Source organism: Alosa pseudoharengus, unplaced genomic scaffold, assembly GCF_046254945.1.
Source record: "Alosa pseudoharengus isolate Yale_2024_CS ecotype anadromous, Long Island Sound unplaced genomic scaffold, YU_APseudo_1.1 YU_APseudo_1.1_scf_45, whole genome shotgun sequence".
In the NCBI taxonomy this organism is placed as follows: Eukaryota; Metazoa; Chordata; class Actinopteri; order Clupeiformes; family Clupeidae; genus Alosa; species Alosa pseudoharengus.
In genome coordinates, this window is record NW_027468804.1 from 140796 (window position 1) to 167599 (window position 26804).

At 46.6% G+C, this 26804-nt stretch overlaps 1 protein-coding gene and 1 long non-coding RNA gene across 2 annotated transcripts; one reads left to right on the forward strand and one right to left on the reverse strand.

Annotated features, from left to right (window-relative positions):
* On the forward strand, positions 1-26804 carry LOC143103478 (tripartite motif-containing protein 16-like protein). The gene is made up of 8 exons (XM_076267259.1): positions 1-593; positions 19843-19938; positions 20546-20779; positions 23837-24008; positions 24112-24144; positions 24339-24398; positions 24968-25042; positions 25336-26804. Exons 1-8 carry the CDS (start codon positions 15-17, stop codon positions 25851-25853), a joined length of 1767 nt encoding a protein of 588 aa, XP_076123374.1. The 5' UTR covers positions 1-14; the 3' UTR covers positions 25854-26804.
* Positions 17974-18634, reverse strand: LOC143103486 (uncharacterized). Its single transcript, XR_012982833.1, has 2 exons — positions 18371-18634; positions 17974-18176 (listed from the first exon to the last, which is right to left on the reverse strand). It is a non-coding gene; the product is annotated as an uncharacterized LOC143103486 (long non-coding RNA).

Consider the following 26804-nt stretch of genomic DNA (forward strand, 5'->3'; position numbering starts at 1 on the left):
GTGAGAGACAGAACATGGCGGAGGCAATTTCTCAGGAGAAAGACTCTTTCACATGTCCAGTGTGTCTGGATCTACTGAAGGATCCAGTGACTATTCCCTGTGGACATAATTTCTGTATGAGGTGCATTGAGGGCTGCTGGGATCAGGAGGATCAGAAAGGAGTCTACAGCTGTTCTCTGTGCAAACACACCTTCACTCCTAGACCTGTCCTCTACAAAAACCCTCTGATTGCTGAAATGGTGGAGAAATTTAGGAAGACCAGAATCCAAGCTTCTACTCACAATTATGCTGGACCTGGAGATGTGGAGTGTGACGTCTGCACTGGAAAAAAACGCAGAGCTGTGAAGTCCTGTTTGGAGTGTCTGGTGTCATACTGTGAAAGTCACTTCAAAGTTCATAATGAAGTTACCCCGAGAAAACACTCAGTGATTGATGCCACAGGCCAGCTACAGGAGAGGATCTGCTCTGAACATAAGAAAGTTTTAGAAATATTTTGTCGTACTGATCAGATTAGTATCTTCCTTATGTGCACGATGGACGGACATAAAGGCCATGACACAGTCACAGTTGCAGCAGAAATGCATACCAAACAGGTGAGTACTGGAGCTACACTTGTGTCTTCATTTTATTTGAAAGGTCTGATACACATTTTATGTGTTTGTACTGTAAGAACATTAAGAAGAACAAGAACACTACTGATTTTCTGCAGACTCTTTTCATTAGATAACTCACAGACCAGGAAATCATTGCAGGTGTAAAGCAGGGTTGCCAACTTTGGGTGTTTGGCTGGAGTGAGATTTTGTGAAGTCATAGTGCGTGTGCGTTACATTTTTCCCTAAACCTAATTTTAAAAATGTCTGTCCCCTGACTTTTTTGCTATGTACAGTATAATCCCTGATTTAAGTTTCTTCAAAATGTACAATTAAATTATTGATTGCACTTGAAAACAAGACCATTGTTTTAACCCTGTGGCATGGAAGGATTATGAGCCACTGGGCCCCTGGGCACAGACATGAAAAGGGCCCCTCTGCCCACCTGAAAAAGGTAGTAGCTCAGTAGAAAAAAATGAAAAATAACCCCTTAAATGATAACTTCTGGCGTTTTTTGTGGAAATAAATGGACAGATTGAGACTTATGAATGTGTGTATGAGTGTACGTATGTATCAGGGATGGAAATAGCCTAAAATATTTTTTTCCACCTACCATTGTGGCTGGTGGATTCCAAAGTCTACCAGCCACTAGAGATACAGTATGGACATTTGATGAAAAATCATGACCAAAATGATCACGGTTATTGGTATTGCAATATGATTAAAATGTGCTGACTTTTCTTCTAAACCTACCATCAATGTTGGACAGAACTCATAATTGGCCTGCCCTTCATGCCCAGTAGCAACAAATCTAAAGGTCAACAGAACAGCTATAGTGTCATAAAAGTGGTGTGGCTCCTTTAAGACCCAATCCACTGGTGTGAGTTCTGGAGCCATCCAACTTTATCTAACTCTATACTATCCTACATCATCTGATTTTAATATTATGTCTAGGCTACAGTATATTTAACATTTAACATTTATTTTCTATTTGGCCTGTTATGAAATTATGCATTGACCAATATAAGCACACTTTTTTTAAGACACTTAAATACATGCATGCATTTTGTGAAAACAAATCATTATGGCTACATCGACATACTCTTAGCCATGAGCTATATGTGACCGTGTGCTAGCTTCTATAACTAACATGTACTTTTGTATTACAGGTTACCAAATAAATGGATAGAACCAGAGGCAGTTACAAACAGTCAATAGTTTATTTAGTCGCTTTGCTTGTATTTGGTAGGGGTAACAGGATATAGATTTATCGACATACAGTAAATCATGACAAGGGACAAGAAAGCAAAACACCTAACATAGGCCCAGCGGACCAACCCAAGTAATTAGTCGTACTGCTAAAATACAACTGACAAATCTTCAGCCATACGTGATTACTAGTATACTCATGCACACGCTAGTGTAGCACTGCAAGCTGCAAAACGCCCAAGTTAAATCACACGTTGATATCAAGAGAAATCACACAAGGAACAAACTTTGTATCAAAACCCAATCATTAAGAGAGTGTTTACACCACAAGCTTTTAAGGGCAGAATAATGCCAGCTATAACCTCACAATAGAACTATCCCTGGGTTAGGCCCACAAGACAGGGACAAGGGGATAGGCCCAACAAGGAGCCAACACAGGAGAACAGACATAAACAAACAGCACGAGACACGTGGCTTCAGCTACCTTAGTATATAAACCAAAAAAACAAACAAAAGAAATAAACAGAGGAAAACCGTGGTCAGACTACGAATGATGATTGTTGTAGATCTTGGCTGTGACCGCCGTACAATACCACCGTTTCCAGAAGGAAATTGGAATGGAAGAGGACCCACGTTAACTGCTCATCCCTTGTTACTCCCAATAGCAGGAAAGACTTTACATGTAGGCCTACGGGTCTCGCACCGCCACAGTGAAACGAGCCAGGGGCTCCTAATGCCCAATGTAAAGTTTGACAGTCTCAAATAGCGTGCCCTCCCCGGCCTATGTCTTACTCCGACCAGCGACGGCAACGTGCAACTCAAACAATTCCCGGGAGCATTTCCTGGTTTATCAAAACGGATGTTACAGACTCATTAATCCTCATCTCATGCACCTGTAGGTGTCAGCCAGCGAACGTCTACGTGGGCTGACCCTATCACACTCACCCCGGCCACTAATGTTCACCGTCCCGGTGAACCATCTCAACTGTAGTACTAGCCGAACTAGATGTGGTCAGAGTAGTGTCCCCATACGCAGCCGGTGCACCAAGACTGCGAATAGCAGACTGCGGTAGATTAAAGGGATTGCCATGTTGCCCAGCTGTGCTACGACTTGAACGTCTAAAGGGGGGTGTGGCCGCAAGGTCGCATGTTGTGCCAATGGGTGGCGGTAAGGGAGACAGTTCTACAGCATCAGGGGGTCTATGTACCCTCCCCTCAGTAGGAGGTGTGGTTAGTGGCTGTATCGGGGGTGAAGGTGGGCTTGTACTGCTGGGAGGGGATGGGCCTCGCTGGTTGCCTTGGGGGGCTAGTGGCAGACTGGTGGTGTGAACAGGCATCCTCCAAAGTTCCACTTCCTCAGGTTCAGGTGAGCTAGGTGTTTCCACGATTTGCGGGGCCAGGCCTGGAACTGTGTGAGCAGCCGAAGAGGGGTTACCAGCAAGTCCAGTTCCTACGGGTGAACGGGGAACAGCAAAACCTGGGAGAGCCTTGGGTATCTTAGGGACTGGTTTAATCTCAGTGCGATGAAGGACTTTGTATGGGCCACTGCCCTCTTGAGGCTTGAGTTTGTAGAGGGTACCCACCTCGTCAAGGCATTCAATCACTTCATAGAGCGTGGAGCTCCAGACATCCTGGATTTTGTGTCGGCCATGAAAGTGATTCCGGCAGCGTACGAGTGTGCCGTTAGGAAGGATGGGGGCCGGCTGTGCATGATCTTTATTACGCTGGGCTGCAGCGGCTTCCAACTGCTGGAGTGCATGGCTGTATGCAGTAGACAGGCGCTCTTTGTGCTGGACCATCCATTCCCCTAGGTCCATGTCAGAGGAGCTGGTTTCCGCCATACCCAGCAACTGATCCACAGGCAGTTGAGGCTTGTGGCCGAACATGAGTTCATAGGGCGAATATTTAGTGGACTGATGTACAGTGGTGTTGTAGGCAAAAAGGAGCTGGGGAAGTAGTTGTGGCCATTTCCTTTTCTGATCCAACGGCAGTGTTCTCAAGAGGTCATGAAGTGTGCGGTTAAACCGCTCGCACTGCCCATTTCCCTCAGGATGGTAAGGGGTTGTTCGACTTTTCCGGACGTCATAGAGGGTGCATAGCTGATGTAAAAGTTCTCCTTCAAAGCACCGACCTTGGTCTGAATGGAGTCGTTGGGGCACTCCGTAGGTGTAGAACCATTTTTCTGTTAACACTTTCACCACGGACTTGGCTTTCTGATCGATAGTGGGATAGGCTTGTGTGAACTTGGAGAACACGTCGGTTACAACTAACACATTCTCATGGCCACTACTTGCACGTTCCAGTATGGTGAAGTCAAGAGCTACTATCTCCAAGGGCCTGGTGGCAAGTAGGCTTCCTTGGAATGTTCTGACCTTGGGTAAAGCAGCTTTTGCAACCACACAACGTTCGCATTCTTCACACCACTTCTTGATGTCATGGTGCATCCTTGGCCAATAGCACCGCTGCCGGATGAGACTTGTGGTTCGATCGACACCCTGGTGACCATGGTTATTGTGCAGGTTGGTCAATACCTCTCTCCGTAGAATGGCTGGCAGCAGGAGTTGGAGTACTGTCGTCCTGGCTGGGGGCAGCTGCACCTCTCTGTAGAACAGCCCATTCTTGTCTCGGATGCGCTGCCATTGTTTGACCAGCTCTCGCACCCCATCGTGAGCTGCTCTCAATTCAGTAGTTCTTGGTGGTCGGCCCCTCTTCCAAAAGTGCATGAAACTTGCAATGCAAGGGTCAGCTGCCTGTAGTACCTGCAGGTCCTCGGTGCTTCGAGAGACTGACGCTCCGACTTCACTCACTTGTGCCACCCGGGGGCCCAGCCCAGGAGGCACTTTTACTTGCACTTCAAGTGGGACTTGGATGCCTGGAGCAATTTTCCTGCCTGATACCCTCCCACGCTCGTTCACATGCACCCCCCGGGGGCCCAGCCCGGGAGGCACTTCACCTTGTGGGGAGACACTGGTGCTGACAGAGTTGGCCCCCACTTCCAGGGAGTTGATCTGGGAGCTCAGCCCTGAGGTTTCCATAGAGTTGGAGGGTGTCGGCAACCTGGAGAGCGCATCTGCATTGCGGTTTGCTGTGCCAGGCCTGTACTTGATGTCATAGTCAAACAATGCCAATTGAGATGCCCACCGTTGTTCAACAGCCGCCAGCTTCGCCGACTGCAGGTAGCTGAGGGGGTTGTTATCTGTGTATACTGTGAACTTGCTGCCCAAAAGGTATTCCCGAAACTTTTCTGTGACGGCCCATTTCAGACCCACAAGTTCCAGTTTCATGCTGCTGTAGTTGGACATATTCCGTTCACTCGGGCGTAGGCCTCGACTAGCATATGCGATCGGGTGTCTCTGCCCGTCCCGTTCTTGTGATAACACCGCTCCCAGTCCTGAGTGGCTTGCGTCAATTTCCACCACAAATGGGTGAGAAAAGTCTGCATATCCCAACACAGGGGCATGGATCAATCTGTCTTTCAAGGCTACAAAGGCCTCCTCACAGTCCTTACTCCAGTGTGTTTCGAAGGGACCCCGCACTCGATGTCCAGGCTTTTTCCGAGTCCCCTCCAATGCCCCAACCAGCTTGTGTAATGGGGCAGCGAGGGCAGCAAAACCCTCCACGAAGCGTCTGTAGTAAGAGGCAAAACCCAAGAATGAGCGGAGTTCTTTTACTGTAGAGGGCCTCTTCCACTCTGCCACGGCCCGGATTTTCTCCGGATCAGTGGCCACACCTGACGCCGATATTACATGTCCCAGATAGTTGACCTCGGTTTGAAAGAATTTGCATTTCTTCAACTTCAATTATAGATTGTGTTGCTGTAGTCGAGTGAGGACCATTTCCAAGCGCTGAAGGTGTTGCTGGACAGAGGTAGAAAAGATTACAATGTCATCAAGGTACAGTAATAACGCATGAAAACTCTGGTCGCCAAAGATACGTTCCATTAAGCGTTGGAACGTCCCTGGCGCATTACACAGTCCAAACGGCATCCTATTAAACTCAAACAAGCCAAAGGGCGTGCAGAATGCGGTCTTCTCTCGATCCTGTTCACGGACTAAGACCTGATTGTACCCACTTGCTAGGTCTAAGGTGCTGAACCATTTGGCCCCGCTTAAGGCATCGAGAGTCTCCTCAATTCTTGGTAAAGGAAATGCATCCTTCCGTGTCTTCGCATTAAGTTGACGGTAATCAACGCAAAGGCGAATAGAGTCGTCTTTCTTTTTAACTACCACTATGGGTGACGCGTAGGGACTACAACTGGGCCTGATGACATTGTGGTCCAGCAACTCTTGTACATGTCTTTTGATTGTGTCGTATTGGGAGGGCGGTAGTCGGCGATATCGCTGCCGTACTGGGGCGTGGTCAAGCAAAGGGATGGTATGTTGGACTAGCGTGGCACACCCCAAGTCCCCATCCCCAAGGCTAAACGCACTGCTGTGTTTTTCTAACAGTGACCGGGCTTCTTGCTGTTCTGGGGCTGATAGAGAAGGCCAGGTAAGTTGGGAGAAGTTAGGAGTGGGGTCACTTGCAGTCTGGGTAGACTGAATAATGACTACTTGCTCATGGCACTCGGCTTGCCTTTCAAAATGGACAGAGGGTGCAGTGGCAGATGCTGTGGCCACATACAATTCACCCAGAATGAGTTTGGGCCATAGCCACTGATCCTGGCTCCCAATATTGACAACTGGCACGTGGACACTGCCACAGGTAACTGAGAGGTAGGCAGTTGGTATGAGCAAATTAGCAGGAAGGTGACCATCGGTGAACGATACTGGCTCCAACAGAGCGGACGCAAGAGTGGGCCCTAGACCCTGATGACAAGACGCAGGGACTAATTTCATTGATCCTGCAGGTACTCTTATTGCTGGGCCTGACTGCACACGCACTGGTCCTATTCGACCACTCTCCAACACTCGCTCTAGCTGCTGGCACTGGGATAGGGCTTGACGCCATGCTTTGCCTGCCTGCTGGACATCAGGCGAATGGAACAGTGCACTGCCATGGTCTGTGAACAATTCTTGGTAACAATGGCGGATTATATTCATTCCTAAGAGTCCAGGGACAGACTCCTTATGAGGCTGAGCGTTGGGGTCGGTTGGAGTTTTAACCACAAGGATACCCATCTTTGGAAAAGTTCGTCCGAAAAGGTGAACATCCAGTTCCAGGTACCCCAAGTAGGGTATTTCTAGGCCGTTTGCTGCTTTTAACTTGAGCCAGGTGCAAGGTTGCAACTGAAGCTGGAGACGCGACTGTAGATGTTGCTCAAAGAACTTCTGAGTAATGGTCGTCACCATTGAACCAGTATCCAACAGACAAGCCACACCCACATCCCCAATTTGGACCTCTACTACAGGACATTTTCCAATGAGCAGTGATGTATTAACAGGACAACAGCCCGAGAGCTCCCCACCCGACGTTTGGGCCATAACGCCAGGGGGTGTTAGTTTTCCTGCTGCTGAGTTTGGGCCTGAGATACAGCCTCTACCCTAGGGTGGGTACTGGACCTGGATCGACAGAACCTTGCTATGTGACCGGGCTGATTGCAGTGGGAGCATATGGGTGTACCATCAGTTTGAAAACGCCAACGTGGACGGGACTGTGGCCGTAGGCTGGATGGAGCAGCCAGCTGGGAAGAATCAAGACGCTTCAAGATGGTATCTAGCTGGGCCTGTTGCTTACGGAGGGATTCTTTCAGCTCTGTCAGTTCATTGTTGGGCTTAGCAGATACAGCGTTAGAATCAACATCATACACAGGGGTAGCATGGGTGCTAAAAGAATGGGCACGGGGCCTTTGACTAGTGTGTTCACCTTCCTGTACCCAGCGAAGGGCTTCACTGCGAATATCATAAAAAGGAATGGTGGGCTGAAGCCGGACTTGACGTCTTAGCTCCCGTTTCAACATGACATCCCTCACATTCTCTATAAATTGATCGCATAATACAATGTCTGGATTAGCAAAGCATGCAGGATCTCTTAACTTCACGGCTTCTAGCAGGTGCAAGAGCGCATGGGAATATTCCCTCAAGGATTCGTTCTCAAGTTGCCGTCGCTGGAAAAATTCTTTCTGAAGGCTAATGTAAGACTGGGTGCACCCATATACACTTTTAAGTATTTCAAAGATTTTATCTGGGCTGTCACTAGCAGAAGCAGGACGGAACTGAACTTCTGCTATGGCCTCACCATCAAGCAAGTCAAAGACAGTTAGAGTTTGCTCAGAAAGGGACATAGCACGTAGGGACAAATGACGACGGGCCTCTTCCACCCATTCCTCCACAGTCATAGAATCAATGGATAGTTTCCCTGAAAATCTTGGGCATTTACGATCTCGAGGGATGTACAAATATCGCTCTACTGGCCTACCATCATGTGCAATGCTGGATCTAGATGACTGACCTGATGGCCCACCACCGTCAGGTGAGGGGGTTTGTCGTTGTGTAACCTCCTCCCTAAGCTTTTGATTATCTGCCTGTAGCTGCTGCACCAACTCAGTCAGTGCTCTAAGCTGGGTAGCCATTTCCTCCGCCACAGACATGGTGGTCTGTGAGTAAGAGGGGAATTACAGCAAGGAAATAACAGTCAGTTTAAACAACACTTGACAAGCCAGGGTGTTGAGTGCCGGAACCTGAGATAGCCTCGTGCTCCTGCTCCTTGCGAACCGATGCCCAATGGTCTTCAACCACTGTTTTCCTCAAAAAAAAACATAAAACTGAACAACAATAAAAGCTAACTAGCATCAGCCACGGTAATGAAAATCCACAATAAGAGCAAGCAATACCAATACAAGCAACCGAAGTAAAAGCCTCTAGCTTGTTGACCCTGCTCGCAGCGCCAAATGTGACCGTGTGCTAGCTTCTATAACTAACATGTACTTTTGTACTACAGGTTACCAAATAAATGGATAGAACCAGAGGCAGTTACAAACAGTCAATAGTTTATTTAGTCGCTTTGCTTGTATTTGGTAGGGGTAACAGGATATAGATTTATCGACATACAGTAAATCATGACAAGGGACAAGCAAAACACCTAACATAGGCCCAGCGGACCAACCCAAGTAATTAGTCGTACTGCTAAAATACAACTGACAAATCTTCAGCCATACGTGATTACTAGTATACTCATGCACACGCTAGTGTAGCACTGCAAGCTGCAAAACGCCCAAGTTAAATCACACGTTGATATCAAGAGAAATCACACAAGGAACAAACTTTGTATCAAAACCCAATCATTAAGAGAGTGTTTACACCACAAGCTTTTAAGGGCAGAATAATGCCAGCTATAACCTCACAATAGAACTATCCCTGGGTTAGGCCCACAAGACAGGGACAAGGGGATAGGCCCAACAAGGAGCCAACACAGGAGAACAGACATAAACAAACAGCACGAGACACGTGGCTTCAGCTACCTTAGTATATAAACCAAAAAAACAAACAAAAGAAATAAACAGAGGAAAACCGTGGTCAGACTACGAATGATGATTGTTGTAGATCTTGGCTGTGACCGCCGTACAATACCACCGTTTCCAGAAGGAAATTGGAATGGAAGAGGACCCACGTTAACTGCTCATCCCTTGTTACTCCCAATAGCAGGAAAGACTTTACATGTAGGCCTACGGGTCTCGCACCGCCACAGTGAAACGAGCCAGGGGCTCCTAATGCCCAATGTAAAGTTTGACAGTCTCAAATAGCGTGCCCTCCCCGGCCTATGTCTTACTCCGACCAGCGACGGCAACGTGCAACTCAAACAATTCCCGGGAGCATTTCCTGGTTTATCAAAACGGATGTTACAGACTCATTAATCCTCATCTCATGCACCTGTAGGTGTCAGCCAGCGAACGTCTACGTGGGCTGACCCTATCACACTCACCCCGGCCACTAATGTTCACCGTCCCGGTGAACCATCTCAACTGTAGTACTAGCCGAACTAGATGTGGTCAGAGTAGTGTCCCCATACGCAGCCGGTGCACCAAGACTGCGAATAGCAGACTGCGGTAGATTAAAGGGATTGCCATGTTGCCCAGCTGTGCTACGACTTGAACGTCTAAAGGGGGGTGTGGCCGCAAGGTCGCATGTTGTGCCAATGGGTGGCGGTAAGGGAGACAGTTCTACAGCATCAGGGGGTCTATGTACCCTCCCCTCAGTAGGAGGTGTGGTTAGTGGCTGTATCGGGGGTGAAGGTGGGCTTGTACTGCTGGGAGGGGATGGGCCTCGCTGGTTGCCTTGGGGGGCTAGTGGCAGACTGGTGGTGTGAACAGGCATCCTCCAAAGTTCCACTTCCTCAGGTTCAGGTGAGCTAGGTGTTTCCACGATTTGCGGGGCCAGGCCTGGAACTGTGTGAGCAGCCGAAGAGGGGTTACCAGCAAGTCCAGTTCCTACGGGTGAACGGGGAACAGCAAAACCTGGGAGAGCCTTGGGTATCTTAGGGACTGGTTTAATCTCAGTGCGATGAAGGACTTTGTATGGGCCACTGCCCTCTTGAGGCTTGAGTTTGTAGAGGGTACCCACCTCGTCAAGGCATTCAATCACTTCATAGAGCGTGGAGCTCCAGACATCCTGGATTTTGTGTCGGCCATGAAAGTGATTCCGGCAGCGTACGAGTGTGCCGTTAGGAAGGATGGGGGCCGGCTGTGCATGATCTTTATTACGCTGGGCTGCAGCGGCTTCCAACTGCTGGAGTGCATGGCTGTATGCAGTAGACAGGCGCTCTTTGTGCTGGACCATCCATTCCCCTAGGTCCATGTCAGAGGAGCTGGTTTCCGCCATACCCAGCAACTGATCCACAGGCAGTTGAGGCTTGTGGCCGAACATGAGTTCATAGGGCGAATATTTAGTGGACTGATGTACAGTGGTGTTGTAGGCAAAAAGGAGCTGGGGAAGTAGTTGTGGCCATTTCCTTTTCTGATCCAACGGCAGTGTTCTCAAGAGGTCATGAAGTGTGCGGTTAAACCGCTCGCACTGCCCATTTCCCTCAGGATGGTAAGGGGTTGTTCGACTTTTCCGGACGTCATAGAGGGTGCATAGCTGATGTAAAAGTTCTCCTTCAAAGCACCGACCTTGGTCTGAATGGAGTCGTTGGGGCACTCCGTAGGTGTAGAACCATTTTTCTGTTAACACTTTCACCACGGACTTGGCTTTCTGATCGATAGTGGGATAGGCTTGTGTGAACTTGGAGAACACGTCGGTTACAACTAACACATTCTCATGGCCACTACTTGCACGTTCCAGTATGGTGAAGTCAAGAGCTACTATCTCCAAGGGCCTGGTGGCAAGTAGGCTTCCTTGGAATGTTCTGACCTTGGGTAAAGCAGCTTTTGCAACCACACAACGTTCGCATTCTTCACACCACTTCTTGATGTCATGGTGCATCCTTGGCCAATAGCACCGCTGCCGGATGAGACTTGTGGTTCGATCGACACCCTGGTGACCATGGTTATTGTGCAGGTTGGTCAATACCTCTCTCCGTAGAATGGCTGGCAGCAGGAGTTGGAGTACTGTCGTCCTGGCTGGGGGCAGCTGCACCTCTCTGTAGAACAGCCCATTCTTGTCTCGGATGCGCTGCCATTGTTTGACCAGCTCTCGCACCCCATCGTGAGCTGCTCTCAATTCAGTAGTTCTTGGTGGTCGGCCCCTCTTCCAAAAGTGCATGAAACTTGCAATGCAAGGGTCAGCTGCCTGTAGTACCTGCAGGTCCTCGGTGCTTCGAGAGACTGACGCTCCGACTTCACTCACTTGTGCCACCCGGGGGCCCAGCCCAGGAGGCACTTTTACTTGCACTTCAAGTGGGACTTGGATGCCTGGAGCAATTTTCCTGCCTGATACCCTCCCACGCTCGTTCACATGCACCCCCCGGGGGCCCAGCCCGGGAGGCACTTCACCTTGTGGGGAGACACTGGTGCTGACAGAGTTGGCCCCCACTTCCAGGGAGTTGATCTGGGAGCTCAGCCCTGAGGTTTCCATAGAGTTGGAGGGTGTCGGCAACCTGGAGAGCGCATCTGCATTGCGGTTTGCTGTGCCAGGCCTGTACTTGATGTCATAGTCAAACAATGCCAATTGAGATGCCCACCGTTGTTCAACAGCCGCCAGCTTCGCCGACTGCAGGTAGCTGAGGGGGTTGTTATCTGTGTATACTGTGAACTTGCTGCCCAAAAGGTATTCCCGAAACTTTTCTGTGACGGCCCATTTCAGACCCACAAGTTCCAGTTTCATGCTGCTGTAGTTGGACATATTCCGTTCACTCGGGCGTAGGCCTCGACTAGCATATGCGATCGGGTGTCTCTGCCCGTCCCGTTCTTGTGATAACACCGCTCCCAGTCCTGAGTGGCTTGCGTCAATTTCCACCACAAATGGGTGAGAAAAGTCTGCATATCCCAACACAGGGGCATGGATCAATCTGTCTTTCAAGGCTACAAAGGCCTCCTCACAGTCCTTACTCCAGTGTGTTTCGAAGGGACCCCGCACTCGATGTCCAGGCTTTTTCCGAGTCCCCTCCAATGCCCCAACCAGCTTGTGTAATGGGGCAGCGAGGGCAGCAAAACCCTCCACGAAGCGTCTGTAGTAAGAGGCAAAACCCAAGAATGAGCGGAGTTCTTTTACTGTAGAGGGCCTCTTCCACTCTGCCACGGCCCGGATTTTCTCCGGATCAGTGGCCACACCTGACGCCGATATTACATGTCCCAGATAGTTGACCTCGGTTTGAAAGAATTTGCATTTCTTCAACTTCAATTTCAGATTGTGTTGCTGTAGTCGAGTGAGGACCATTTCCAAGCGCTGAAGGTGTTGCTGGACAGAGGTAGAAAAGATTACAATGTCATCAAGGTACAGTAATAACGCATGAAAACTCTGGTCGCCAAAGATACGTTCCATTAAGCGTTGGAACGTCCCTGGCGCATTACACAGTCCAAACGGCATCCTATTAAACTCAAACAAGCCAAAGGGCGTGCAGAATGCGGTCTTCTCTCGATCCTGTTCACGGACTAAGACCTGATTGTACCCACTTGCTAGGTCTAAGGTGCTGAACCATTTGGCCCCGCTTAAGGCATCGAGAGTCTCCTCAATTCTTGGTAAAGGAAATGCATCCTTCCGTGTCTTCGCATTAAGTTGACGGTAATCAACGCAAAGGCGAATAGAGTCGTCTTTCTTTTTAACTACCACTATGGGTGACGCGTAGGGACTACAACTGGGCCTGATGACATTGTGGTCCAGCAACTCTTGTACATGTCTTTTGATTGTGTCGTATTGGGAGGGCGGTAGTCGGCGATATCGCTGCCGTACTGGGGCGTGGTCAAGCAAAGGGATGGTATGTTGGACTAGCGTGGCACACCCCAAGTCCCCATCCCCAAGGCTAAACGCACTGCTGTGTTTTTCTAACAGTGACCGGGCTTCTTGCTGTTCTGGGGCTGATAGAGAAGGCCAGGTAAGTTGGGAGAAGTTAGGAGTGGGGTCACTTGCAGTCTGGGTAGACTGAATAATGACTACTTGCTCATGGCACTCGGCTTGCCTTTCAAAATGGACAGAGGGTGCAGTGGCAGATGCTGTGGCCACATACAATTCACCCAGAATGAGTTTGGGCCATAGCCACTGATCCTGGCTCCCAATATTGACAACTGGCACGTGGACACTGCCACAGGTAACTGAGAGGTAGGCAGTTGGTATGAGCAAATTAGCAGGAAGGTGACCATCGGTGAACGATACTGGCTCCAACAGAGCGGACGCAAGAGTGGGCCCTAGACCCTGATGACAAGACGCAGGGACTAATTTCATTGATCCTGCAGGTACTCTTATTGCTGGGCCTGACTGCACACGCACTGGTCCTATTCGACCACTCTCCAACACTCGCTCTAGCTGCTGGCACTGGGATAGGGCTTGACGCCATGCTTTGCCTGCCTGCTGGACATCAGGCGAATGGAACAGTGCACTGCCATGGTCTGTGAACAATTCTTGGTAACAATGGCGGATTATATTCATTCCTAAGAGTCCAGGGACAGACTCCTTATGAGGCTGAGCGTTGGGGTCGGTTGGAGTTTTAACCACAAGGATACCCATCTTTGGAAAAGTTCGTCCGAAAAGGTGAACATCCAGTTCCAGGTACCCCAAGTAGGGTATTTCTAGGCCGTTTGCTGCTTTTAACTTGAGCCAGGTGCAAGGTTGCAACTGAAGCTGGAGACGCGACTGTAGATGTTGCTCAAAGAACTTCTGAGTAATGGTCGTCACCATTGAACCAGTATCCAACAGACAAGCCACACCCACATCCCCAATTTGGACCTCTACTACAGGACATTTTCCAATGAGCAGTGATGTATTAACAGGACAACAGCCCGAGAGCTCCCCACCCGACGTTTGGGCCATAACGCCAGGGGGTGTTAGTTTTCCTGCTGCTGAGTTTGGGCCTGAGATACAGCCTCTACCCTAGGGTGGGTACTGGACCTGGATCGACAGAACCTTGCTATGTGACCGGGCTGATTGCAGTGGGAGCATATGGGTGTACCATCAGTTTGAAAACGCCAACGTGGACGGGACTGTGGCCGTAGGCTGGATGGAGCAGCCAGCTGGGAAGAATCAAGACGCTTCAAGATGGTATCTAGCTGGGCCTGTTGCTTACGGAGGGATTCTTTCAGCTCTGTCAGTTCATTGTTGGGCTTAGCAGATACAGCGTTAGAATCAACATCATACACAGGGGTAGCATGGGTGCTAAAAGAATGGGCACGGGGCCTTTGACTAGTGTGTTCACCTTCCTGTACCCAGCGAAGGGCTTCACTGCGAATATCATAAAAAGGAATGGTGGGCTGAAGCCGGACTTGACGTCTTAGCTCCCGTTTCAACATGACATCCCTCACATTCTCTATAAATTGATCGCATAATACAATGTCTGGATTAGCAAAGCATGCAGGATCTCTTAACTTCACGGCTTCTAGCAGGTGCAAGAGCGCATGGGAATATTCCCTCAAGGATTCGTTCTCAAGTTGCCGTCGCTGGAAAAATTCTTTCTGAAGGCTAATGTAAGACTGGGTGCACCCATATACACTTTTAAGTATTTCAAAGATTTTATCTGGGCTGTCACTAGCAGAAGCAGGACGGAACTGAACTTCTGCTATGGCCTCACCATCAAGCAAGTCAAAGACAGTTAGAGTTTGCTCAGAAAGGGACATAGCACGTAGGGACAAATGACGACGGGCCTCTTCCACCCATTCCTCCACAGTCATAGAATCAATGGATAGTTTCCCTGAAAATCTTGGGCATTTACGATCTCGAGGGATGTACAAATATCGCTCTACTGGCCTACCATCATGTGCAATGCTGGATCTAGATGACTGACCTGATGGCCCACCACCGTCAGGTGAGGGGGTTTGTCGTTGTGTAACCTCCTCCCTAAGCTTTTGATTATCTGCCTGTAGCTGCTGCACCAACTCAGTCAGTGCTCTAAGCTGGGTAGCCATTTCCTCCGCCACAGACATGGTGGTCTGTGAGTAAGAGGGGAATTACAGCAAGGAAATAACAGTCAGTTTAAACAACACTTGACAAGCCAGGGTGTTGAGTGCCGGAACCTGAGATAGCCTCGTGCTCCTGCTCCTTGCGAACCGATGCCCAATGGTCTTCAACCACTGTTTTCCTCAAAAAAAAACATAAAACTGAACAACAATAAAAGCTAACTAGCATCAGCCACGGTAATGAAAATCCACAATAAGAGCAAGCAATACCAATACAAGCAACCGAAGTAAAAGCCTCTAGCTTGTTGACCCTGCTCGCAGCGCCAAATGTGACCGTGTGCTAGCTTCTATAACTAACATGTACTTTTGTATTACAGGTTACCAAATAAATGGATAGAACCAGAGGCAGTTACAAACAGTCAATAGTTTATTTAGTCGCTTTGCTTGTATTTGGTAGGGGTAACAGGATATAGATTTATCGACATACAGTAAATCATGACAAGGGACAAGCAAAACACCTAACATAGGCCCAGCGGACCAACCCAAGTAATTAGTCGTACTGCTAAAATACAACTGACAAATCTTCAGCCATACGTGATTACTAGTATACTCATGCACACGCTAGTGTAGCACTGCAAGCTGCAAAACGCCCAAGTTAAATCACACGTTGATATCAAGAGAAATCACACAAGGAACAAACTTTGTATCAAAACCCAATCATTAAGAGAGTGTTTACACCACAAGCTTTTAAGGGCAGAATAATGCCAGCTATAACCTCACAATAGAACTATCCCTGGGTTAGGCCCACAAGACAGGGACAAGGGGATAGGCCCAACAAGGAGCCAACACAGGAGAACAGACATAAACAAACAGCACGAGACACGTGGCTTCAGCTACCTTAGTATATAAACCAAAAAAACAAACAAAAGAAATAAACAGAGGAAAACCGTGGTCAGACTACGAATGATGATTGTTGTAGATCTTGGCTGTGACCGCCGTACAATACCACCGTTTCCAGAAGGAAATTGGAATGGAAGAGGACCCACGTTAACTGCTCATCCCTTGTTACTCCCAATAGCAGGAAAGACTTTACATGTAGGCCTACGGGTCTCGCACCGCCACAGTGAAACGAGCCAGGGGCTCCTAATGCCCAATGTAAAGCCCTCCCCGGCTTATGCTGCTTTTTATTTGTCTCGTAAATCCGCCGCCCGGGTTGGAAAGTGTAAATTACCCAGCTTTCTTGCGGCATTTTGGGAAGACACGCCCCCTTTAGGTCGTAATATCAGCCGTCCGACTCGGGCTCCTCAGAGTACTCCGAGCTGAACCAGAAAGAACGTACGACTCGCACAACAGAGATAAACAAAGATGGCTGCGCCCACATTTCATGGTAAGTTGATTTGTATTGTCTTTGTATGTGTACTACGTTGGTCTTTTTAATGTCGTTTAAATTAATGTTTAAATGCTCGTACACACCTATTTACATTGCTGCTTCAGTCCGGTCACCAATGTATGCATTACACGGTTTTGCTGTGCGTGCAATACAATGTAACGTTTTGTTTTCGAACTGGTTTGCTAAAAGGCTACGTTGCTAACAATAACAACAACTGCCCCTGGTGGCTCGAGAAAAACGCGACTGCACTTGTTGAAAAATTAAATAGGCGAAAATGGCAAAATAGTACTGAAATGTAAGACTTGCAACAATGGAATTACTTGAAATGTTCTGTAGAAAAACATTATAATGTGTGTTGCTGCTAGTGGTTTAGTAGACAATGGACAGGCATAGGGCCTACTATAGAAGTACTATATGACTACTTTTGTGATTACAGTACAGCTCAGACGTTTGTTATGTTCTGTAATACCTCTATAATATCCTAAAGCCACTATAGTAGTTTTATAGTACTTCTATAGTATGTCCCAAAATACAATAGTATTCCTATAAGTATAGGAATACTATATATGTTACAATATCTGTAACATGTATTGTGTTTATTTTCCTGAGGCTCTGAGGCGGTCCAGCGCACCACACTCGAATCCCTCATCGGCTCCCTCTCCAGTGCAGTCCACCAGCTCCTCTTCTCCATCTTCACCATCCTCTTCTCCAGCTTCACCATCAGCCAGGCGAACACCAGTTCGTGACCCCACCACACCCTCAGTGTGTGACCCCACAGAGCTCCCTCTCCAGTGCAGTCCACCAGCTCCTCTTCTCCATCTCCAGCTTCACCCTCAGCCAGGCGCACTCCAGCTCGCGTCCCCACCAGACCCTCTGGCACCCCGAGGGCGCCGAAGCGGCAGAGGCTCGAGGATGGCCTCTTGGCCTACCTCGAGAGGTCTGATTCTGCTGACACACGTCTGCTGACTGCTGCACAGAGGCTTGCACAGAGCCATGAACAGACCCTGGCGGAGATGAGGGCGATGAGGGAAGATAGAAGTGCCCTCATCCAGTTGTTCAGCAGGATGGTGGAGAAGCAAGTGAGGCGGGAAGATTTGTGAAGATTTTTTGACTATACTTTTTTTGTAACATTTGGTACTATTTTTTAACTTAAATTAACCTTTTGTGTTGTAATCTTATTTTGCACTTTTGTTATTGTTGTAACTTTTTTATTCAAAATAAACACATATTGTGTAACTTATCCAAGCCTGAGTGTTTATGTCACCCAAGTATGTTTAGTTACAAAGGCACCTCACTGCAGTCATGCAAAGGATACCTCATGCATATGCCCTCATTATACTGATTTATAAATAAAGAAACATAAAATGTAATGTTTAACACTTTTATTACAAAACACAGGAATAGTGTCAGCAAGACACGTCATATACGTAATACAACCAACACAATGTTGATAGAAGCATATATTTAACTTTGTCTTTGGTTTTGGCCAAACTTTTCTAGAACACCACTTCTTAGTCGTTTTCATCTTCCTCTTTTGGACATCCAAGACGGTGTTCTTCACATCCAGCTTCTAAAATGCATTTTCTTCTAAAGATGTTAGAAGATATGCGTTGCATAGAATACTAGAAGCAGATCAACACTCACAGACAACAGTCACGTCGCTATTGTTTTTAGCACACTGGTAGCTAGTTGCTAGCCTTCGAGTTAAAAATGCATTTGCAAACAAGTCTGTACACGACCAAACATACTGAAATGTGAACGTACCGTTTTCGTATTCTATTTTCTACTTCTGTCGCCTCTTTCTGGAGCTCCAGGAGCTTGTTTAGATGAGCTATGAGCTTGTTCTCATGTTCTAGGAAAACGTCCAGCATTAGCATGGAAGCTGCTGCACTGGTGGCATCCATGTTCTTTCCAACTCGTCCTGTAGCAAAAGCCCAAAGACGCATTTGGAACACTATAAGTGGCAATTACGTCACGTTTACGCGTCAGAGCAACTCGGGCGGCGGATTTACATGACATCTCGAAAGCAGCATTACTCCGACCAGCGACGGCAACGTGCAACTCAAACAATTCCCGGGAGCATTTCCTGGTTTATCAAAACGGATGTTACAGACTCATTAATCCTCATCTCATGCACCTGTAGGTGTCAGCCAGCGAACGTCTACGTGGGCTGACCCTATCACATATATATCCTCTGATTTTAATATTTACACATATGTAGGTATTTAAGCACAGCTCAGTTTTAAGACACTTAAAGCCCACAATTGGACACCATTTAGAATTTTGCTACCATTTCAAAACCGGATTACTCTGGAACGGCTTATTGTACAGGGGATTGCATTACACCTTTGTGTTCGGTAAGGTCTGCTGTTTATTCTGGTTTACGGTTTGTCATGTGTGGAACGAAAAGTTTGTGAGATATTCCTCCTATAGGAATTGAAATGAGCGCAGAGCTATAGTAGCCTAATGATTATTTCTTAAAAGTTAATTTATTTTTCTCGCGAACCGTTTATCGCAGCAAATAGCGGCTATAGCACCTTATAAATGAGAAAAAGTTATTTCATGTGATGTCTGTGAGGCTACTTCGCGAGTAGTTCCTAGAGAAGAATGGGCGGCCACACTTTATGTCGGTCTGCCTCATGTCTAAATAGCAGCGTGTTCCGTGAAGGTGTCGCGGACCGGATTAAAATAGCCTAGTCAGCGAATCAACAGCAGAGAAAACTGCACTGAGAACGTTGTAGGCGGATATTAGACCTACCTGCTGTTGGTTTAGACATATGTATGCCTTAAACTCGTATCCTGTCATTTAGAAACAATGCTGTGGTCTAGTCTAGTCATCAACAAAAAATGAACGGATTGCAAAAAAAAAAGAATGGATTTGGCGTGACATTTCTTGAGTGTGCGTGAGTGCGTGAGATTGGTGCTGAAAGCGTGAGTGTCACGCCAGATGCGTGAGAGTTGGCAACCCTGTGTAAAGTGTTGTATAAACTATCATTGTGAATACTGGAGCTACTCAACATGTAGTCATATTCTGTAGTGACTTCCTTGCCCTATTGAGAGGATAAGAACCAAGAAACAATTGTCAGGTGCAAGATCTGAAGATTTGAAATATTGGCCTACACTGCTTTTATAGGTAGTGTTATGGTGTAAAGTTTACTGTCAGTGGTCTAACCGAAATAAGTTCATGGGGATGTGTAATGAAACTTATGGTAAAGTATGTCTGTTTTTATCAACAGAAGCAGTTGGGGCAGACCCAGAGGAGATTCCAGCAGAGAATCCAGGAGAGAGAGAAGGAACTGCAGGAGCTGAGGAAGGCTGTGGAGACTCTTAAGGTGAGAAGAGAAGATAACAGCAGATGGATGAAGGTTTCACCTCCCACATGTTATTGTCATTATTGCAGCTGTGTTGATGTGCCAGTTACACACACACAGGTATAAGGTTGTCCGTCATAACATCCTCCCTTTTTATTCTGTTTAATGATGAGTATGAATCCATAATGAATAATAACAGCTGACTGATTAAGGTTTCAACTCTACAAATGTTATCATAATTATTATGGTTATGTGCTATTACCAGATCACTATAACATCATTTGTTACAACAAACCCCGTAGTCCATTGAGAAATTGAGGCACATGCTGAAATCATAATGAATATTGGGCACACATGCAAAACAATCTATTAGTATGGTAGTATTAGTACCGTATTAAATTATTTATTTGATGCAAAGGTCTGAAATGCATGAATCATGGGGAGTGAGAAGAGTCTAAATCAGCAGTAATAAATTATAATTACACCCTGATTGTAGTGAGCCCAGTGAGTAACTGTGTATCTGCTGCCATCTCTACAGCACACAAAGAACCACTGACACCATGAAACACTTTCAGCTTCACCTCCCTCTGTGTGTCTCCTGCCCTCCTCTTTGTGTGTCTCCTAACAGAGCTCTGCACAGACAGCAGTGAAGGACAGTGAGAAGATCTTTACTGAGATGATCCGCTCCATTGAGAGAAGGCACTCCGAGGTGACAGAGCTGATCAGAGCTCAGGAGAAGGCTGAGGTGAGTCGGGCTGAAGGACTCCTGAAGCAACTGGAGCAGGAGATTGCTGAGCTGAAGAGGAGAGATGCTGAACTGGAGCAGCTTTCACACACAGATGATCACATCCATTTCCTCAAGGTACATTTCATCTGCACTCCTGAAACTGAAATTAAATGTGACCCGATCTGGCAAAATGAGTCACAGTGCCCCACAAATTAAAAACTGAAATGTTGGTATTAATGGACAGAGGACAGTGAGTGTAAAAGCTAAGCATAAACTTAGAGCCCTGAGGGGTTACTAGACAGGGCAGTTTGGGGCACAATTGGCACAATTGACAATTGAGGGCACAATTGACATGCTTTACAGCCACTTGCGTTACTTGTGTCTATGAAATGCATTCAATTTCAATTTATTGCGCTTATATAGCGCCAAAACATTACACATGTATCATGGCGCTTTACAGAATGTAGGCAATCAGAGAAAAAGAAAAGAGGGAGAAAAGAAAAGGAAGAAAGAAAGAAAGAAAGAAGGAAGGCCCATGGGTAACAGGGCCGAGGAAAAACTCCCTAGAATTGGAGATACATATAGGAAGAAACCTTGAGTAGATCCACGACTCAAGGGCCTGACCCATCTGCCTAGGGTCAATACGGACAGTAAGGTCTGTAAACAATGACAATGCATATGACAGTCAGGTGTGGAGAATAGGACATGGTGTTTAAAGCACCTGAGGTGAAAGTTACAAGAGGTGGGATGATTACGTATCCGGTATGATAAAGCATTAATCATGATTTAGTGAGAGAAAGTGCAATAGTCCGGCATCGGAATTGTCCAGGAAAGAAAGTTGTTAGGGGGCAAGTGGTGGGTCAGCAGACAGGCCAGAATCCGGGCAGAGTTGTCATAGGCAGGTGATGGGGCTGTACGGGCCAGGAATCCAGGTAGGGGGACAGTAATACAGCAGTCAAGGATGGGACTTCAAAATTCCAAATGTGATTATGCTGTTTAAAAGGTGTTTATTGCTCACCACAGGATTGTATTCCAATAATCGAGTGTTGAAGCATCCACAGATTGTCGTTACAAATTACACAAAGTATTGTCTGCCAGTATGGTCTGCCACAGCAAAGTTGTCAAAAAACTGTGTGCTCCCCCTCCATCAAGCAACATCTGTCAGCTGCATGACGGTTCCCCCTTATATGGTGTGCACACACAGCATAACACAGTGACACCTACTGGACCAATTAATGTTCACATAATGAGACCAAAAATGGCTCCTACAGTGATCTTTATACCGATAATCGTGGTCAAAGGCATATAGCGAATCGTTGTCAAGCTGGAGCATTTTTAATTATGGCATCCCACCATCTTCTTCCAATTGAAAAACTGAGAAATGAGAAGATCCTGTTTGAAGTTACAGGCAGGTACAGGTAGGATTTCCCTACTTGAATTACATTTTTTTTAAAAACGTTATGTTCTTGTCTTGACTATGAAACTTGACTATGAATTTTGAATGTCTCTTCTTTAATATAACACCAAAAAAGAAAAATCAATATTTGCAATGGTCTTTGAAGTAATCGGCCTGTCACTTCATTCTTTATTCAGGACACAGAGAGCGGTCCATATCACAATACACAACATAGTGAAAAGACAGACAAGAAAACACACACAGTACAATAAAATGACTACAACACTCAGAGTTCCACCATACACAAAGAGTGTTCAGATTCGCATATAAACTAAAAGGCCAATGGTTCCACATTCATAGCGCCGCCACAAGTGGGCAGTATACATTGGGGAGCAGAAAGCTTTTCAAAGTGTGGTCTTCACAGCCAATCAACACATACTAAATTTGCGCTTCAGCATATTAGCTTGTGCATACATCACACAGTACTGTCTGTGAATGTCCCTATTATCAGACAGGTCATCAGTTATATAGTGCCCTAAATATTTGACCTCATCACACACTTTAAGCACAGTACCAGACAGAGAGAAATCAGGGAATGTTTATTGTCCTCCTTGCTTCTAGCAATCATAATATTACTCTTATTAGAATTGTACTTAATGTCAAAGTCTGAGCCATAGTGGGAGCAGGACTGTTGAAGGCCAGCACTATATGGACAAAGAATCACCAGATCATCTGCATACATCAGGTGGTTGATCATGGTGTTCCCAACCATACAGCCTGTTCCACAGTTGTTAAGCAGCTTTGATAGCTCATCCATAAATATTAAAAAGAAAGGGAGACAAAATGCTTCCCTGTCTTACTCCATTGCTTACCTTGAATGGTATCCTGTATATCAAAATTATGCACTGTCAGATCGGCCGGGTCACACATTTAAAGAATAAAGACAAAGTATTGAGTTGATAGCTTTTTGTGAAATATATGACATGTTCAAACACCAACAGTGTGTAATAAAAATCTATATGATGTGTGATGAGGTAACAAATAGACTGTATTGCTTTACATGCAGCATGTACAGTATGTATCAACAATATGCATAATATAAACCTGTGCAATATACATATTATTTATATAGAATGTCTATTTATACTCTCTGTACATAACATAAGTTATGTCCATAACCATGGATCTATGCGACGGACCGATGACTGTCACCATCTCTTGTCGCTTGGAACAAGCTGAGGCGTTCCAGGTAAGAGGAAGAGGTATGTCCCTGTATGCATTATATTGCTGCGGGACAGCCTCCAGGTCATTCAGTGTGTAGCCTGTGGTGACGGTCTGAGGGAAGTCGATTCATCTATACTCCTTATCTGTCACTGCACCCTGTATTTTATACACTGTTGTACATAATTAATCACTATCGTATACATAACTGCACAGAATACTGTACTCAACCTGCACTTTGGTATTTAATGCTTCTTTTGCACTTCTGGTTGGATGTCAACTGCATCTCATTGGCTCTGTAACTGTACTCTGCTAAATGACGTTGAATCTGATCTAATCTAAAACATGCTCACACTCTTAAACACACTAATGCATAATTGCACACACTAAACCAACTGATTCAACTGAATATGTCTGCAACTGTTGGGGAAACAGCCCTGAATATTCAGGTGACCTGTCTCACCTTTTGTGTTTCTCTCTACAGAATGTCAGTGACTGGTGCTCCTTGCAATACAGTTCCAACCAGCATGACATTCATAATAAACACTCTCAACTCTTATATTTTTTCTCTGTAGAATATTCCATCATTCCAAGACCCTCCTCGCCCTAAAGACTTACCCAGAATGACCATCAACCAAAGTTTCTCTTTTGATGCTGTGAAGAAATATGTCTCTGCAGTGAAGGTGCAGCTGGAAGAGAAATTGGAAGACATCTTCAAGCAGGAAGTAGCCAAGATATCTCCAGAAGGTAGAGCAAATCTCTAGAATAGACAGAATCATTATGTACTGTTACTGTATGTTCAAACAGTTATGGATTCATTTGGCTTTCTTTTGGTTGTGTCTCTCAACAGTGGCACAAATCAAGATCATCCTGTCTTTAGAATGTGAGTCTGTCATTAAGTTGTATTCCCATTTTCAGCAGAAACACTATTCCTTCCAGAGCTCACAGGCCTGTCACAGATGTTAAAAACAAAAAAATCCCAAACCAGGAATAAACACAAGATAATATGCAAAGCAAGATGTGTGTTGGTTTGTTCTGTAGATCCTGGTGAATGAGTGACTCTGTGTTGGTTCCCAGATACTGATCCTGAACTCCCAGTCAGCAAAACAGACAGTAAAGAGATTCTGCCACCATACAGTAAGTCTTTACTCACTGATTCTAACAGCCTCTAAGGCTCTACATTTGGGGTCTAGCAAAGGAATGATAGTCTCACATAATCTTTTCATTTTTAAAACCTTCTTTCAGATGTCAAACCATTGAGGCATGGGGGTGTGGCTGGGCCCCAGAGTTTGAAATTAAGACCCTTTAGATGTTTAAATGTATCAATAACAGTAAACAAAAGCAGAACCTGATGGAGATCAAAGATGGAGTTAGAATTCAGCGTTAATAGACAGTAACCTTAACATTTACTCCAAACCAGATAACACCTATTACTTCTGCGTGAAGTTTTACTTGTGATAATGAACTGTTTTAACCCATGAGGTGGGTTAAAACCGAAGGTCCTCTAAACATGCCCCTACCCTCCTAATGAAGATGAGGGACATCTTTACTTGTCAGTGGGGGTTACATACCTTTATGATTTAAGTAGCTGGGGACTCATAATGGCACATAACATTTGCTATACAATCTTTACCCTAGTGATGGGGTCTGAAAATAGGCATCATTATTCTCTTAAAATATATGTAACTGTTTTATTGGTAGTAAAGTGATATTTTCTGTTTCACTGTCTAATGTCCAGGCTGTTTATCCTGAACCAGTAACCAGAGAGGAGCTTTTGCAGTGTAAGTTGAACACACAAACAAAGACAACCAAAGGTCTCTAACCCCCACCCCACCCCCCCCCCCCCCCACACACACACACACACACAGCAACATTAAATAAACAGTGAGGGAGACACCTACATACGTACAGATAGACACACACTAATGTATGCAGTCACACAATGAACAACATGCGCACACACACACACACACACACACACACACACACACACACACACACACACACACACACACACACACACAAATAGGGGCCTAAGTGTAAGTTCACCCTGTTTTCTCCTCTCCTCCATCAGACTCCTGTCACTTCACACTGGATCCAAACACAGCACACAGAAACCTCCATCTGTCTGAGGGGAACAGGAAGGTGGAGTGGAAAGCTGAGCTGCAGTCATATCCTGATCATCCAGAGAGATTTGATGGGTGGCTACAGGTGCTGTGTAGAGAGGGTGTGTCTGGACGCTGCTACTGGGAGGTTGAGTGGAGTAGGGGGGTTCATATAGCAGTCTCATATAAAAGCATCAGCAGGAAAGGAGGAGGTGTTGAGTGTGGGTTTGGACTTAATGATCAGTCCTGGAGGCTGAAACTTTCCAGCTCCAGCTCCAACTCCTCTTTCAGGCACAATAAAGAGACTAAACTTCCTCTAGTGGCCAGCTCCAGAATAGGAGTGTATGTGGATCACAGGGCAGGAACTCTGGCCTTCTACAGCATCTCTGACACAATGACCCTCCTGCACAAAGTCCAGACCACGTTCACTCACACACTCTACCCTGGGTTTTATGTATTTCCTGGGTCATCAGTGAAGCTGTTGTAACCCACACTGTATACAGCAGGACAGAAATGTAAAGAATCCAGATACAGATAGTTGTTATTGCATCCACACACACACACACACACACACACACACATGCACACCCATAAACACATCCCATCTCATCAGCACACATATAAGCCACCACTCACATGTAAGGTGCCTCTGAAAACCAAAAGAGCAAAAGCACTCCCTCATCTCTGGGCCCCAGCAGATATTACAGCGTCTGCACCTCTGGACCCCAGCAGATTTTACAGCGTCTGCACCTCTGGACCCCAGCAGATATTACAGCGTCTGCACCTCTGGACCCCAGCAGATATTACAGCGTCTGCACCTCTGGACCCCAGCAGATATTACAGTGTCTGCACCTCTGAACCCCAGCAGATAGTACAGCGTCTGCACCTCTGGGCCCCAGCAGATATTACAGCGTCTGCACCTCTTGACCCCAGCAGATAGTACAGCGTCTGCACCTCTGGGCCCCAGCAGATAGTACAGCGTCTGCACCTATGGGCCCCAGCAGATATTACAGCATCTGCACCTCTGGGCCCCAGCAGATATTACAGCATCTGCACCTCTGGACCCCAGCAGATATTACAGCGTCTGCACCTCTGGACCCCAGCAGATATTACAGCGTCTGCACCTCTGGGCCTCTGCTGGAACACACGGGTGGTTGCTCCTGTAGCAGTTATTTCTGAATCTACATGTAATGAAGCCGGAGCGGGTGAGACGGGATGGTGCTGCTCCTTCACCTTCATTGCGCCGTGGGGTTTGTTTTCAAGACGGGTCGGGTGGGCAACCGCTTCGCCGCAGACCCCGAGCGCCCTGCGAGGACAGTCCGGCCCGGTCGACAGCCGCGTAGGGAACAGTGTACCTGTTATTATGGTGTTGCATGACCACTGGTATTCTGTCAAGAACCCTGAACTTATAATAAATAGACTGCACAGGTGTGCCTGG

What these genes read in the sequence shown, in the direction of transcription:
- LOC143103478 (XM_076267259.1), top strand. Translation starts at nt 15, where the DNA reads ATGGCGGAGGCAATTTCTCAGGAGAAAGACTCTTTCACATGTCCAGTG. An exon ending in ATCACATCCATTTCCTCAAG is followed by an intron (nt 20,780 to 23,836) that starts GTACATTTCATC and finishes TTTTCTCTGTAG; the next exon opens with AATATTCCATCATTCCAAGA. An exon ending in AGCCAAGATATCTCCAGAAG is followed by an intron (nt 24,009 to 24,111) that starts GTAGAGCAAATC and finishes GTCTCTCAACAG; the next exon opens with TGGCACAAATCAAGATCATC.